Source organism: Mustela erminea, chromosome 2, assembly GCF_009829155.1.
Source record: "Mustela erminea isolate mMusErm1 chromosome 2, mMusErm1.Pri, whole genome shotgun sequence".
In the NCBI taxonomy this organism is placed as follows: Eukaryota; Metazoa; Chordata; class Mammalia; order Carnivora; family Mustelidae; genus Mustela; species Mustela erminea.
In genome coordinates, this window is record NC_045615.1 from 13,221,262 (window position 1) to 13,236,857 (window position 15,596).

The 15,596-nt window shown below is 49.4% G+C and overlaps 1 protein-coding gene across 1 annotated transcript in view; it reads left to right on the plus strand.

The window, feature by feature from the left end:
- XKR6 (XK related 6) overlaps positions 1-15,596 on the plus strand; it is a 299,312-nt gene that overhangs the window by 263,863 nt on the left and 19,853 nt on the right. Inside the window, exon 2 of the mRNA XM_032332269.1 lies at positions 8,208-8,404. Coding sequence (XP_032188160.1) covers positions 8,208-8,404 — 197 coding nt within the window. The remainder of the gene's footprint in view (positions 1-8,207; positions 8,405-15,596) is intronic.

The window sequence follows — 15,596 nt, forward strand, 5'->3', positions numbered from 1 at the left end:
GAGAGTGCTAAGATGGATACCTGAGTCCACAATTAGGTCCCTGGCCTCACCCCAGCAGCCCCCTCAGCAGCTTATGCCCAGCCTCTGGGTAGGACAGTGGGGATGACTCTGACATATATCCCTGCAGCCCCTACACACTGATCCCCCTCCCCAGGTTCAGGGCAGCCCCTGGGAACGTATCAGTGCCCTTCAGCCATTCCTTCTCCCACCTGGGGGGCCATCAGCAGAGTCTGGTCCTCAACGGGTGCTCGGGGCCAGGCCCAGGAGAGGAAGGCAGGGAGGCCTGTTGCTCCTCCTTTGCTTGGACTCCTCTGCCCTCCTTCTAGTGCGTAGGCAATTTTGAGTGTTCTGTACCTATTCTGGGTACAAGTTCTTAGTTGTCTTCGTGGGATATGTGATTTGCAAATATTTTCCCCAGTTCCACAGCTTGTGTTTTCATTCTCTTAATGTCATTCACAGAGCACAAGTTTTTAATTTTGATGAAATCCAATTCGATTTTTTTCCTTTTATGGATCATGTTTTTGCTGTCCTATTTCTAAGAGCGCTTCGCGAACGCGAGATCATGAAGATTTTCTCCTGAAAGTTTTACAGTTTCAGCTTTGACTCTCTGATACATTTTAAGTTAGTGGTTGCATGGGAAGGATTAATTGTGCCCAAATCATTTGTTGAAAAGACTATCTTCTCTCCATTGAATGACCTGTGCACCTTGGATCAAAAATCAGTTGTCCCTATACGTGTAGATTTGTTTCTGGGCTCATCTGCTCCATTGATGTGTTTACTTCTTCTTGCCAACACCACACCGTCTTAATTACTGTAGCTTTATAGTAAGTCCTAAAATCAGGTAGTGTGAGTTCTTTAAATTTATCTTTATTTCCCCCCCAAATTCTGTTGGCTGTTCCGTTCCTTTGCCATCCCATATAAATTTTAGAATTGCTTGTTTATATCTGCAAAAATTCCTGCTAGGACCTTACTGAAACCATGTTAAACCTATATATTAATTTGCAGAGAATTGTCATTATGTATCATCACTATATTTAGTCTTTCAAACCATGTACATTTAGATTTTCTTTGATTTTTTTATTAGTGTTTTACAGCTTCAGCATACAAACCTTGTATATCTTATTAGATTTATTTCTAAGCATTTCATTTTTTGGAGCTAATTTAAGTGGTATATATTATTAAAATTTCCATTTCCAATTTTTCATTAGTAGTCTACAGAAATATATTTAATTCTTATATACTGACCTTGTATCATGAGACTTTGCTAAACTTACTAATTAATTCTGTGAGCTTTTTTGCATATTCCTTGGGATTTCCCATCTAGATAATGATAAGCATTTTCAAATAGGGACAATTTGACTTCCTTCTTTGCAATCTATATATACTTTGTCTTTTTCTTGACTTACTGTACTGACTAGGACTTCTACTATGATACCAAGCAGGAGTGGAAAGAGCAGACATCACTGCCTGTTTCTGATCTTAAGAGGAAAGAATTCAACTTTTTATCTTGAATATGATATTAACTGTGGGTTTAGTGGGTGTCCTTCATCTGTCGGGTTAAGGAAGTTTTCTTTTATTTCGAGTTTGTTGAGAATTTCTTCTTCTTTCTTTTAAATCATGAATCAATGTCTAATTCTGTCAAATGCCTTCTTTCCGCATCAATTACTATAATGTGTGTTTTGCTTTATTTGTATCATTGACCACACTGATTGATTTTTGCACGTAGAATCAGCCTTGCATTCATTCCCAATATCAGCTGGCTATGGTGTATCATTCTTTCTGTATGTTATTGAATTTAATTGGCTAATATTTTGTTGAGGACTTTTGAATCTGTTTTTAAGAGGGATATTGCCTGTAGTTTTATTTTCTTATAGAGTGTTTTTCTGGCTTTGATATCAGGAATGCTAACCTCCTAAACTGAACGGGAAAGTGTTCTTTTCTCTCCTTTTGGGGGAAAAAAAGTACAGAATTGGTGCTATTTCTTTTTTTTTTAAAGATTTTATTTATTTATTTATTTGACAGACAGAGAGAGATCACAAGTAGGCAGAGAGGCAGGCAGAGAGAGAGAAGGAAGCAGTCTCCCTGTTGAGTAGAGAGCCTGATGTGGGGCTCGATCCCAGGACCCTGGGATCATGACCTGAGCTGAAGGCAGAGGCTTTAACCCACTGAGCCACTCAGGCGCCCCAAATTGGTGCTATTTCTACTTTAAATGTTTGGTAGACCTTATTTTTCTGAAAGAAGATTCTTTAAATTTTAGGCCCCGCAAAACCAATTGGGGCTTTGAGAGAAGGTTGTTCTTCATAATCAGAGGTTTCAAAGTACTGTTTCTGAGAGTGTCACAAGAAGCCACAGGTGACTGCAGGCCCAGAGAGCAAATCTGTTCCGCCTCCTACCTCTTTTAGAAATCATTTATTTCGGGACGCCTGGGTGGCTCAGTTGGTTAAGCAGCTGCCTTCGGCTCAGGTCATGATCCCAGCGTCCTGGGATCGAGTCCCGCATCGGGCTCCTTGCCGCGCAGGGAGCCTGCCTCTCCCTCTGACTCTGCCTGCCACTCTGCCTGTGCTCTCTCTCTCTCTCTGACAAATAAATAAATAAAATCTTTAAAAAAAAAAAAAAAAGAAATCATTTATTTCCCGTCCTAGCCAGTTTTAGGCAGAACTACAGCTAACTCCCAACGGGGCAACATAGTTTGGGTAAGACCTTCTTTGCTTTGCCTGAACTAGCATTGGCTGTGTGCCTTTAGGGGAATCACTCTACCTCTCTGAGCCTCAGATGAGCCAATGGGAGGAAGAAGATAAAGTATCTTCCTTCAAGGGGCTGGTATAAGGGTGAGAATGTGTTTAGAGAACTAGAAGCTTCTTCTGGAGGCAGATATGAGGAGCTTTAAACAATTCATGGTTTACAAAGTAAGAGGAAGAGACAGACCTGGGAAAGGAAGTAGGCAGAGTAGGCTGAAGGAAAGATGAGAGGAGCAACAGCTTTCCTCTGAGTCCTCTGCTCTCCCAGCTAGTCTCACAGGCGTTTGAGCACCTGTGACCCTCAGAGAGGGCATGATTGCATGCATTCATTTGTTCAGCATCTCCTGGGGTCCCACTCTGGGCCAGGCAATTCAAAGATACAGAAACTGAGGCTCCGAGAGGTTAGGGGATGTCCCCTAAGGTAACACAGCCAGCGGAAAAACGGGCCCAGAACTGAGGAATATTCATTAAGCACAGATTCGTTCGCCATCTGGAAAATGGGGGTAATATTGAAGAGGCTACTATGAGGATTGAATGGATTCCCAAGTACGAAATTCTCAGAACAGTGCTTGGCGCCTGGATGCCATACCAACATCAGCTAGTATTATTGGTAAAGATGCCGGGCCAGATTTCAGACTCAACGAAGCCACTTACTTGAGGAAGGATGAAGTTGTAAAACCACTGGAAGCTTCAGGTCCTCCAGTCTGCCCTCTGTGATGATGAATCAAGCAGGCCCAGACTGGGGAGTGACTGGTCCAAGGCCATGTGGCTCTACAGACTAGATAGAGACCAGGCCTGCTCTGAGCCCTTGCTCTATGACGTGACATACGCCGCCCTGCTTTTAGACCCATGCATTTCACCATCCAAAGTCCTTAGAAGAGAGATGTCGTGACAGGTGTCATAAGATGTGGATGCAAATCCAGGAAGAGAGCTGGACTTAATCTCTTATCTCCTAAACTAATGTTCAGGAGATGGTGAGCTTTCGGAACCTGCCAGGGAAGGGGGAAAGATGAGGGTTTTGGAGGAGCAACAGCCTATCTTTGGGGACTCAGCACATCTGGCCCTGCCCTGGGCCTCGCCTGCCACCTGCACCCCAGTGCCCCGAATGGAAGGGTGCAGGCCTTAGGAGGCTGCCTGCTGGGGATGAGATCACCTCGCAGAGAAGCTTTCCCGCTTCGCTTAGGGTCTGGCGCCACCTTCTGGCCATGCTTTGCACAAGGGCTAAGGCGGACACAGCTGGCTGGGCTGCCTCAGAGGTCACCTAGACCCACTCGGGATTTTATGTGCACCCTCAGTGGCCTCCTGGGAGCTCAAGATTCGGGGATAGAAGAGGAGGGTGCAGGAGCCAGATGGTGTGGAATTAGGTAGAAGGCACTTCACTGCGAAATCCAGTACTGGATTCTGCAATGTCGCTCCCACTACAGGGTAGGAGGCTGGTTGTGCTGGGGTCTCAGGAGGCAAGATGTCCAAATTTGGTTTTGGACTTAATCCTGGTGCACTCTGGACTGCCAGCATCTATTTGCTCATCGGCGTGGCGGTAGAGGCTCTGGCTTTGCTCACTTCCACCCTCGTTTCTTCCCATACCTTGCGATATCCACTCACAGAAGAAATTCAAAGTTGGTTTCTCCGACAGACGTTATAGTTGAGTCAGCGTGTTCTGGGATCATTGCCTTCCATTTCCATGGCCATGACAGGCAAAGGGGCCGGCAACTTGGGGAAAATGGGGAGGAGAGGGCAGATTAAGTGTTCCCTTTGCCCTGGCAGTGCAGACTTAGGTGAATCTGAGTACTGATGCTACCTTGGCTTGGGTCCTGGACAAGTAGGTTTGGCTCTGCCACATAAGCATTCCTCCACCTTGGGCCACCTTGTGAGGCTGGGAGAAGCAGAGTCTGTGGTCTGAGTGTACCCCTGAAGGAGTATAAATTTGTGATCTGGTCCCTGTGGGAGTCTGTGACCCATAGTATTGTGTGTTGCAGCTGCCTCATGTGAATAGAGTTCAGTTTGGGGTCATGGAGCCCGCATCTGATCTGTGAGACCCAAGGCACCAAGGCTCCACTGGGCACACGGCTGTTCAGGGTTCACGCGGAGCTTCTGGACCTGAAGCCCCGACCTCAGCCAGCGCACCTTTGTCCTCCACTGCTCTGTCTTCCCAGGCCACCATCAGATCTGGCCAAATCAACCCTTCCCTCCACCCTGGATGCTCCCCAATACCCCTCCAAGACTACCTGTGACCCTATCTCCTTACAGCAAGCCCTCCCCTCCCCAAATTTATCTTTGCCTTGATTTCTTCCAGTTGATCCTCTCCCTCAGACCCCAAATTGTGACCCTGCTTTCCTCTCCGCTCTCTCTCTTTCTGTTCCCTCCCACATCTCTCTCTGTCTCTCGTTCTGTGTCTCTTCTCTGTGGGTATGTGTTTCTCCCTGCTGGTCTCTGTATCTCTTTCTCTGTTTCTCTGTCTCTCTATCTCTCTCTGTCTCTTTGTCTCTGTATCTGTCTCTTTGTATCTCTGTATCTCTGTCTCAGTCTGTCTCCTTGTCTCTGTATCACTCTGTCTCACTCTGTCTCTGTATCTCTGTGTCTTTCTGTCTCACTCTCTGTCTCTCTTTCTCTCAGTGACCTTGTAGCTTTCTGACAACATCCCTGCCCTTTTCCCAGCCTCCCTCGGTCCCTTGATTTGCAGATGACTCATGGGACACACACAGCCCGTAAGTCACAGAACCTGAAACAGAACCACAATTCAGTGCTCTGTTTCACTCCAGAGCCTCAGTTTACCAGTGAGTTAAATGGCAATGACCAGATGTGCCCCCACTAGGCCTTGTAGGACTCCAACAGCGGGCTAACCAGATGCACCTCCTGCCCCCACCCCAGCCCCCCCACGGAGCTGTCCTGCCCTTGGCCCTCATCCCCAGCTTTGCCTGCTTTAGTTTCCAGCAGGTTTGTTGCTCTGCTCATTGCAGGGCAGGTGTCAGGAGGGAAATTCGGTGTCTATCCCAGGGAGGCTGGGTGGGTGTCTTCAGAGATACTGTAGCGCAAAGGCTCTTAGGGATCCAGAGAGATAGACACAGTATTACTCATCTGGTTTGGGATCATGTTCCTCGTTGCCAAGGTGTTTGTCACAGGTCACACCAGTGGTTTAGTAGGGCTGCTCTGTGTCCCACTGCATGGGCCCGGAGTCCCCTGGAGCATTTGTTCATCGGTGGGTCTGGTACATGATTAGCACTCTGGAGAGAGGCCTGCCCTTTGAAATTGGAGAGCAGCATCTTTTTACTGTTTTGGATTTTTTTTAATTAATTATTTTTATGAACATATAATGTATTATTTGCCCCAGGGGCACAGGTCTGCAAATCATCAGGCTTACACACTTCACAGCATTCTCCATAGCACATACCTTCCCCAGTGTTCATCTCCCAGCCATCCTATCCCTCCCACCCCACCCCCAGCAGCCCTCAGTTTGTTTTCCGAGACTAAGAGTCTCTTACGGTTTGTCTGCCTCCCGATATCTCCTTACTGTTTTAAGCTATTTTATAAATGCATGCTTTTTGAATCTTTGCTTCTAAAGCGTGATCTGTAACATCAGTATAAGGTCTTAAGTGACTCCCTGCTCCTCCCATTGCTGCCAGAGTGGGGAGATACTGAGCCCCTCTCTGTGACTGGCTTGATGATGCTGTTCCTGAACTTCCTGCAGAAATGGGTGTGGGATGCCTTCACGGTGTTGTGACAGTGCTGTCCCACCAGGACCCCTCAGGCTCCGAAGACAGGATAATTCCTTCTACATTCCATTGGCACTGGGGAGATGGTGTGAACAGTAGACAAGCTTACGGGCTCTTCAAGAGACCGAGAAGATACAAGAAAGGAGTGGGGAGAGAGTGGGAGATGGGGTTGGAGAGGCAGACAGGGTTCCATGAGCCACGAGAGCAGTTTGGATCTTATTCTAAGCATTATGGGAGCCCGTGGGAGGGTTGGAAGAAGCAGGGGGATGACATGATTGCATTTACGATTTTCAAAAAACTGCTGTGTTCTGGGGCAAGAGCGGACACTGAGAGGCCAATTAGGAGGCCTTGCTGTGATTGAGGCAAGAGGGGTGCTAGTGGGGACGAGGCTGGGGGTGGTGATGGCGACAGAGAGGAGAGAGTGCCTAGCAGCCCAGCTAGGCTGCTGGCTGTGCCTGAGGACCACAGGGACCACACAGTATATCAACCCTGCTCTCTCAACCTTGCTAATTCAAGCTTAGTGTTTTAGAGGGCACATTATACATTCCCAGGGGACAGTCAAGGTCACACATGTGGTTCTGTCCTGTTGGCTGTGGCCCTTGGGATGTGATTCATGTTCCTGATCCTAAATAGATCCTGAACCTCACTTTCTTCCTGGCCCTACTAACCTTTCTGTCCCGGGCTCAGCCTCAGAGACCGCTGGCTATCTTAGATGGTACCTTCCATCCTCCCCTTCACTGTGGCTTGGAGAAGCTTCTGAAAAATTCAGGTGTAAGTGAGCCGTGCGTACCCGGGAGGCATGTCCACCATGGCTGTTATCTCTCTGATCTCGCCTCCAAGCCCGTGATGCTGACTCTCTTCTCCATGTTGAAGAAGGGTAGCAGGGACACAGAGTTGGAGTAATTCATACAAGTTCCTACAATTGGCAAATAACAGAGCCAGCATTTGAATCCTGAGCCCGTGCCCTCAACCTAATCCCACTTTCTTTGCTGTTTGTTCCTCTCTGACAGAGCAGGGTCAGTACACCAGAATGACTGTGTCCTATGCCACCCTTGGACAGAGGCTCTGTTGCCGGTTCCGTGTCTCCCTAGTGGAAAGCTTGAACTTTCTGTCCAGCAGCCATGGGCCAGTTCCTTGTCATTCCACCATCCAGATGTGGAGCCCATGCTGGGATGGTGCAGCGGCTCCCTGTCTGTCCTACACGAGAGAGACACCTAACTGTCACCCAGGACCTTGGCCCCACGTGGCCGACCAATCTGCGATTGGTCAGAGATTCACAAATCTCCTGTAGGAGATTCACAAATGCTCCTTCCCTTTCCTCCTCCCCCAGAGAGGGGCAACATGGCAGAGGGGAAATCCTGATGGAACGTTCCCACTGGGGTCCTGAATGTGAGAACAATCACATGTCCTCAGAGCTCACCTGTGATGCATCCCTGGCAGGCCCTGGGAGATCATCTGGTCCCACTCTTCCACTGCTCATTTTTTTAGATCAGTAAACCGAGGCCAGGAAGGGGAGGACTTGACTAAGACACCCCTTCCCTGGACTGCCCATCCCCTCCACCCCCAACTCCTCCACCCCAAAGACTTAGCACCCTGTCTGGGGGCTGGGAAAAAAAACCCTGGTCCAAGCATCTGGAAGATGTCAGAGCGAAGGAGGGGACATGGGCACAGGCAGTCTTGGTTTTGGGGGATGGGGTGACCCTCCCGCATTCCCTGCCCCTACCCATGCCCTCTGTGCTCTGTCTTGTTCTCTCGGCAGGTATATCCGCACCATGTACCTGGGAATTCAGAGCCAGCGGCAGAAGGAACACCAGCGACGCTTCTACTGGGCTATGATGTACGAATATGCAGACGTCAACATGTTGCGCCTCCTTGAGACCTTCCTGGAGAGCGCCCCCCAACTGGTGCTACAGCTCTGCATAATGATCCAGAAGAATAGCGCTGAGACGCTGCCCTGTGAGTGTCCCCCACACCCCCAACCAGGAGGCTGGGGAAATGACCTTATTGTTGGCTGGGACAGGGCCCCGCCTTCCAGCTGGGGGCCCCCTGGCGCCTGCCTCCTGCACACTCAGTATACCTGCACACCACGTGGGCATTGCTTGTCCCGATCCCCGAGTCCATATCATGTGATGCTCATGCAGCCCACACTGAGAGCATGTGAGTGGTACAGGATCCCCCACACCCATGTGCAAGCCCGCTGCACCTGCCCATGACCTCTATGTTCCTACAAACAGAGCAGAGCCAGGGGTTCACATGTCCATGGGAGCAGAAGGATGGAGTGTCCTGGGTCTCCCAGTCTGGGGGTAATGGCCCCTTTTCTTTGGTGCTGGCCTGAGCTGAGGTGTTTGCACATCCATGGGAGCGGGGAGATGGCCCAGGGATGGCATGTGACAGAAGACTAAATCACGTTAGGCAATGCCAGCAGTTTTGGGCATTTTTAAGCTGTGGTGCTCTTGCTTCAAACCCAAGTCTATGTAGCAGCCCCATTTTAAAACATGCTCAAATAGTTTTGTTCTAGTTAGGTAGGAGTGGCAGGACCAGAGCAGGCGCACCCCACCCACTGGCCCCACCCTCTTCATGCCCCCTGTGGCCCCAGACAGTCTCCAAGGAGCCCCAGAATCCCCCAGAGCCCAGTCAGACAGCACTGACCTCTACAGCAGTGGAATTCTCTAGGCACCACCTGAGAAGCCCTTTTGAGTTTAGATTATGTGGGTCAAGGCAGAGTCTCACACCATCGATGGTCAGACAGACTACGAGTGCCATGGTTGTCTCATGGTGTGTCTCAGAGCATATTTCAGGGGAAACGGGAGCTCAGCAGGGAGGAAGTTCTAGGAGAGGAGGGGGTGAAGGTTGCATCATGTGGGGGACACTTGGAACATTTAATCTGAGGAAGACTGGGATGCATGAAACCCAACATTTGAAGGGATATCGGGGGCAGATGGTTATCCCCAAAAGATGGAGGGAGCTACAGGGAGAGTTATTGATTCAACATGTGGCAGACATTTCAAATAGCAGGAGCCATCCGTGATGGAAAGAATGTCCCAAGACCCAAGAAGTAGTGAGTTTGCTTTCACTATGAATATTCAAGCAGAGATGCTGCTGAGGAGACTCAGTCCAGAGGTTCCTGACTCCAGAGGGCATGAGCTTGTATGACCTGGGGTAGGAAGACAGCTGCTCCCCATGCCCACCTCCCTCTGCTCCCCATGCCCACCTCCTTCTGGCCCCACCTCCTGGTCCTATGGGTTCTCAGCTCTGGACCCCACAGCTCCTCTAGGTGCTCCAATGGACCCTCAGTGCCACCATGTTCATGAACATCTGCAGAGCACTCTCCAGTGGATGCCCTCTGCTGCCTTACCCCACGTGGTCTGCCGAGGACAGCCAAGCTCTGGCCTTCATGGAACAGCTTTGCCTCCTTACCTTTTCCAGATTGGCTGGCCCTTTGCAATCTGCATGCCCCTAGTCACTTATGCATAAATGGAGTTTAATTCAAAGGCCAGCCAAATGTTCAGGCCAGTGAACTTGATCCTGACATTCAGAGCTCAGGAACCTAGTCCTGAATCCAACTGTGCTGCCAACAGAGTCCCCCACACTCTGGGAACTTGCCTCCCAGATGAAGCCTCCTGCCCACCCCAGTCCAGGAAAGTCCCAGCTGGAAATGTCCCCAAGAGGAAGAAGCCTCAGGCCAGCTGCCTCTGTCCCTCAGAACACTGGCAGCAGTCCTCCCTAGCTCTCACAGAAACAAGAAGTTGGGGGGAAGTGGGGAACTCTGAGGAGCAGCACCCACTCTTGGAGGAGGTCTCACCCAACCAGTGGCTCCTGGCTGGAGCCAGAGCCCAACCCAAGTCTGCAGGACCAGGGACCTGTCCCAGAGAAAGGCTGGAAAGAGCTAAATAGCTAGCTAGCTCCACTGGGGTATCGGGACACTAAGCAAGAAGCCACACTGAGGGCGGCAGGGCTGACAGTCCATCTGGTCTGTCCCTTCTTTTTTGGGTAGACTCCCATTCACATGCACACACATACTGCCACTGACATCAGGAAGACTAGGGGATGTGGGGACCCTGTCTTCAGAGTCCAGAGCCAGGCCATCTGCTTGGGCAGTGAACTGGTGTGACTGCCCACGCTGAGGCCCTGGGAGTCCCTGTTTCTCCAGACCTTGGAGGAAAGTGTGCAGCATTCAGAGAACACCATTTGTTTCAGGACCAAGAGAATCACTTGGTGATAGATTCTGGAGCAAAGCCAGTGTCACAAGAGCTGACACACATATCCTTGCTCTGCAAGCCTTGAGAGAGCCCTCATGGACCCCCGGTGGTGGCTGAGGTGTCCAGGGATGGGCACAGTGACTGTGCCCTCTGCTGAAGCCTCCACACCTGCTGCCCTCCGATCCCCAGGCTGCAGCTCCCCAGCCCAGGGAAACGTGCTCTAGAGAGCAGATTGCAGGGGTGGGGGGGTGCTGTGGTTGGGGAGGGCTCCTCTCTCTCCCATCTGAGTCTTCCATTTCCAACTCTGTTGCAGTCTGAGACCCCCATCTAAACCGTCCTTTGCTGTATCAGTATCAAACTTCCCTCCAACCCGTCTGTATCGCCAGGACGGCCAAGTTATCCTTCTTGGATTCTCGGCCACACCATGGCACCCCCAAATGGATGGGGAAGGTGGCAGGGGGGGATGCCAGGAGAGAGCTCCCAATAGGTCATGTGTCCCAGACAAAGATCCTGGTCATCACTTACGCCCTGCTGTGATTTTGGACATTGCCCTTCCCCTTTGCAAGACCTCCTCCTCCACTGGATATCACGGGGAAGATGGCGATGGTACATAAGAGCTCGGGGAGACGCAGGAATGCGCACGGACCACCTAATAAATTGTCAAGCTCCAAGGGCAACTAAGGGTGTGAGTTTGTCCTTTCCAGAGCCTGGTGATGAGTCGTGTGGGTCAGATCCTAGGGAGAGTCCCCCCTGCCATCCCATTTGGCTCCATGGGTCATCTGTGCCCCAGCCGTCCATTGCTCAGCCTGTCCTTTCTGCGATCGTTTCTCAGATTATAAACATAGAGAAGCAGAATGGGAAATCTCTGGAAACTCAAGGGACAGCAGGTGTTGTTCTCCAAGAGTCTGGGGTGGGGGTGGGGCAAGTCCCTGAAGGCCAAGGCCAGGGACCTGGCTCGAAGCCAGGCTGCTAGGGGTGACCTGGGGGAAAAGCTGGAAGAGCAAGTGTCATGCTGCTACAGGGGTTTCCTCCCTGGGGAAGCCCCGCTGGCTCTATCCCCCCCACACCCCTCTTTTAGAGCCAGCGGATCCCTCAGAGGTCAGGTAAGCATTTCCCCATATTTGTTGGCAGGTGGAATAGGTGTTTCTCAAGATAGGCTCCCATGGTCAAATGTATTGGGGAACTGCTGGGCTAAACAAAGATCAGTGGCAATCTTTGCGTTGGACTGTGATTTCTCAAGACAACGCTGGGGTCTGCAACAGTAGCTGGGTTGATGGGGAAGAAGGAAACTCACCAGCACGGAGCACAGACTGCATTGGGTATGGCATTGCCCTCTTACTTAACTGCTCACCACTGGACCATTTTGTTTAGAAACAGATGCCTTCCTTCCCTTTTCCCATAAAAGGCTGTATGAAATGTAGACATATTAAAGAAAATCAGTTTAGGGGCACCTGAGTGGCTCAGTCTGTTAAGTGTCTGCCTTGAGCTAGGGTCACGATCTCAGGGTCCTGGGATCAAGCCCCACATTGGGCTCCCAGCTCAGCGGGAAGCCTGCTTCTCCCTCTCCCACTCCTCCTGCTTGTGTTCCCTCTCTTGCTGTGTCTCTGTCAAATAAATAATAAAATATTTTAAAAAAAATAATAAAAATAAAGAAAATCAGTTTAAATATTAGAAATTGGAGAAGGGGAAAGAAAGCCTGCAAATTTAGAAGGGACATGGTAACCTGGAGTCTTCCTGCCATGGGAATGCTTGCCGCAAGGCAGTGTAGAAATATGAAAGGGATGCCCATCCTATTTGACAGCTCTGACCTTTTGGAAGGTACTGAGCCATTCTTTTCCTCAGTTTTCCTTTCTCTGAAATAGGGATAATATCAGTACCTACCATTATGAACCTTTGATGGCATGACCAATGACCAATGTCATGGTCCACATCTGGCTATTTTATTGTTGGTGGTGGAGATTTTAATTATAGATACACTTTCTGAATTGGACTTCAAGCTGTGCTGGTGGGATCCATGGCTAACCGGCCTTGCTTTGGTGGGCTTTGATCATACTTGTCCCTTTACACTGTTAATTCTAGTAGGTGGTTAGGAGATCACTGCCATGATCACTTTAGTAGGCAAGTTTTCCTTTGATCTTGCCCCACGCCAACCTATCCCAACCTTTCCCATCCCCACCTTGTGGTCCTCACGTTGGTTGGCTTAACAGTGCGGTATGCAGCCTGCAAGACAGATTGTATCCAATTTCCCCAAAAGACCACACACAAGTGAAAAATACAATAATAATCCACAACCATACAAATATTATTTCAGAGTCATGTAAGCACCTCAGCGGGGTCTTCTTTAATCTGATGTCTTGAAAGTTTGAACAAAGGAAAAATAAAGATATGAAGGGAGCCTATTATGCTGACATGCCATTTATGCTGATGGTGAGGCTGGTGGTGTCTGCTGAAAGCTTGGCCATATTACAGGCAGTGAGGGGGTTTGCAGAGCAGTTGGCATGGCAGGAAAAGTGAGACTGAGCGTCACTCCCACCTCTACCACTTACTGACTTTACGGCGTAAGACAAGTTCATTTCCTAACTGGCTTCTGGATATGTAAAGTGTGAATTGTAAGTACTTTTGGGGGTTGTTGTGAAGGTCTAATGAGCTACACATACACTCCTACGGCAGCTTGTTTGGCATGTGCTGGGTATTTGATGCCATCTGCCATTCAACAAAAATGCATTCATTTGGATGCCATACCATGTGTGGAGGGGCAACAAGGAACACAACAGATGTAGTCCCTGCCCTCATAGGTCTCCCATTTCTCTGAGAAGAAAGGACAAAATCAATGAGTCCAATGGTATATGTTAAGTGATTTGAAGCAAACAAACCTGGTGCTGAGACCTCAGATAATGTGCGGGGTGGGGGGAGAGCCTCCCTTGGGCAAGAGTGTCAGAGAAAGACTCTCCAAAGAGTTGACATTTAGGCTGAGTATAAATGAAGAAAATGAACCAACTATGGGAAGGGCAGGAATGGCTTCCCAGGCAGGGGGAACAGCATATGCAAATGTCCTGAGGTAGGAAAAGCCTGGCTTGTTCCAGAACGTGAGAAGACCCAGCATAGCTAAGGTTGTTGTTGGTGATGGAAGTGGGGGAAGGAAAGTGATATCAGGGGGAGGGATGGGGAAGAAGTCAGGGGCCTGATCAGGCAGGGGCCATGGAGTCCTGCAAGGAGCTTGATTCGATGCCAAGTGCGGTGGGAAGTTACATAGGAAAGCTCTAGGATCAGACCTGCATTTAAAAATGATCCCCCTTTCCTGATGGTCAGGGAAGAGAGCAGATGCTGAGCCAAGAGATCCAGGGATGAAGTTATGGGGGAGAGAGCATTTGGGAAATGATGCTAAGTGCACAAATTTGGGAGCCATTCTGGAAAGTGAACCAATAGGACTTGGTAGAGCTTATGTCCACAGTGTTAGAAGGGTGAGGTGGTGGTTTCTAACTGGGTGTGTTGAGATAGAAGAGACTCTGCGGGGGAACAGGTTTGGGGCATTGGATCAAGAATTAGCAGCTCTATCACTTTTCCTTACTTCTTCATTTTTTTTTGACAATTCCACAAGAACATAGGCAGGGGGTGGGGGAGGGGTGGGACACTTACGCCCTCATAACCTCCAGGTCTGCCTTTTTTATTTAAGCCCACATTGAGGAGTTATCTGGTACATGGGGCTCTGATGACCACTTTCTCTTGGTATCACACCACTCCCATTTGTCAGGCACCTGCTGTGGCCCAGGGGGTGTGTTGGGAACGTGCTTGCAAAGACATCTGCCCTTCAGGAGTTTATGTCCGGTGCAGCAATTTTTAAATTCCGTGATAGCTGTATGTACAGAGAAGGGATTTGTAACTGCTTCGGGGGGCGTGACAGAGGAGGTAGTATTTGATCTGGGTCTTGATGGAGGAACAGGAGCTTGCCTGAAAGGGAAGTTTGGGTGGCTCTTAGGGACAGGGGAACTATAAGTGCCAAGACATGGGGAGGCCTGGGAGAGCAAGGGGCAGGCAGGGAGTGTGTGGTCATGGGTGCTGAGAACGTGGGGTGTATTGTGGCAAGTGTGCAGGGCAGCAGCAATGATACCAATGATGCTATCAATGCTAGCTAGGACTTTTGGGGAGCTCAATTATGTGCCAGAGACTAGGTCAAGAGCTTTATATGATTCACCCATTAAAGTCCCATGGCAGCCCTATGAGTAGATAACTTTTTATTATTCCCATTTCATCCCACATATGATGAAACTGAGGTCCAGAGACTTTAAGTAACAGCATGAGGCAGCCACCAGGCTTGTAACTGATACGGCAGGATCTTTGTCTGCATGGTTGGGCTCCAGTGGCTGTGTCCTAAGCAGGGATGGTTGTGTCTAAGTCTTGAAGAGACAGACTTAGGTGGGTTCTGCAGGAAGTTGTTACTGATGCAGGGAGGGAGCAGAGGCTGATACGCACTGTGGACCCATCAGCTCCATTGTGTGTGTGTGTGTGTGTGTGTGTGTGTGTATCTTAGATGCAATTATACTGACAAGGTCAGAAGATGATGCTTCCGCTTCTTGTCCCTGAAATCTCTATCCAGGGATTGGCTTTTTGAAAATATTCTTAGTTTTCCAGAGTATTTTGTGCAAGCCACCTCTGCTAAGCATACAGGGAGAAGCTTTGCTGTCTTACTATGGAGCTAAGCTTGGCTGACCAAGGGGTGAGGATATGGGACCCTCCTGCTCCCCTAAACCCCTATTAGTGATAAAGACACATAGCCTTTTAACTGGCCTTTCCTTGGGGTTAGTTTCTATTCTGACCCTGGAGACCAAGAGAGTTTGGCCAGACACAAGTGGGTTGCTTACCCAGTTAGAGTTTTGGTAACCTCCATTTCCATACGGTGCAAGTGCCTTCTGTCTTCTTAGGTCGCTCTAGGAACCCTCAGAGAAAATTCC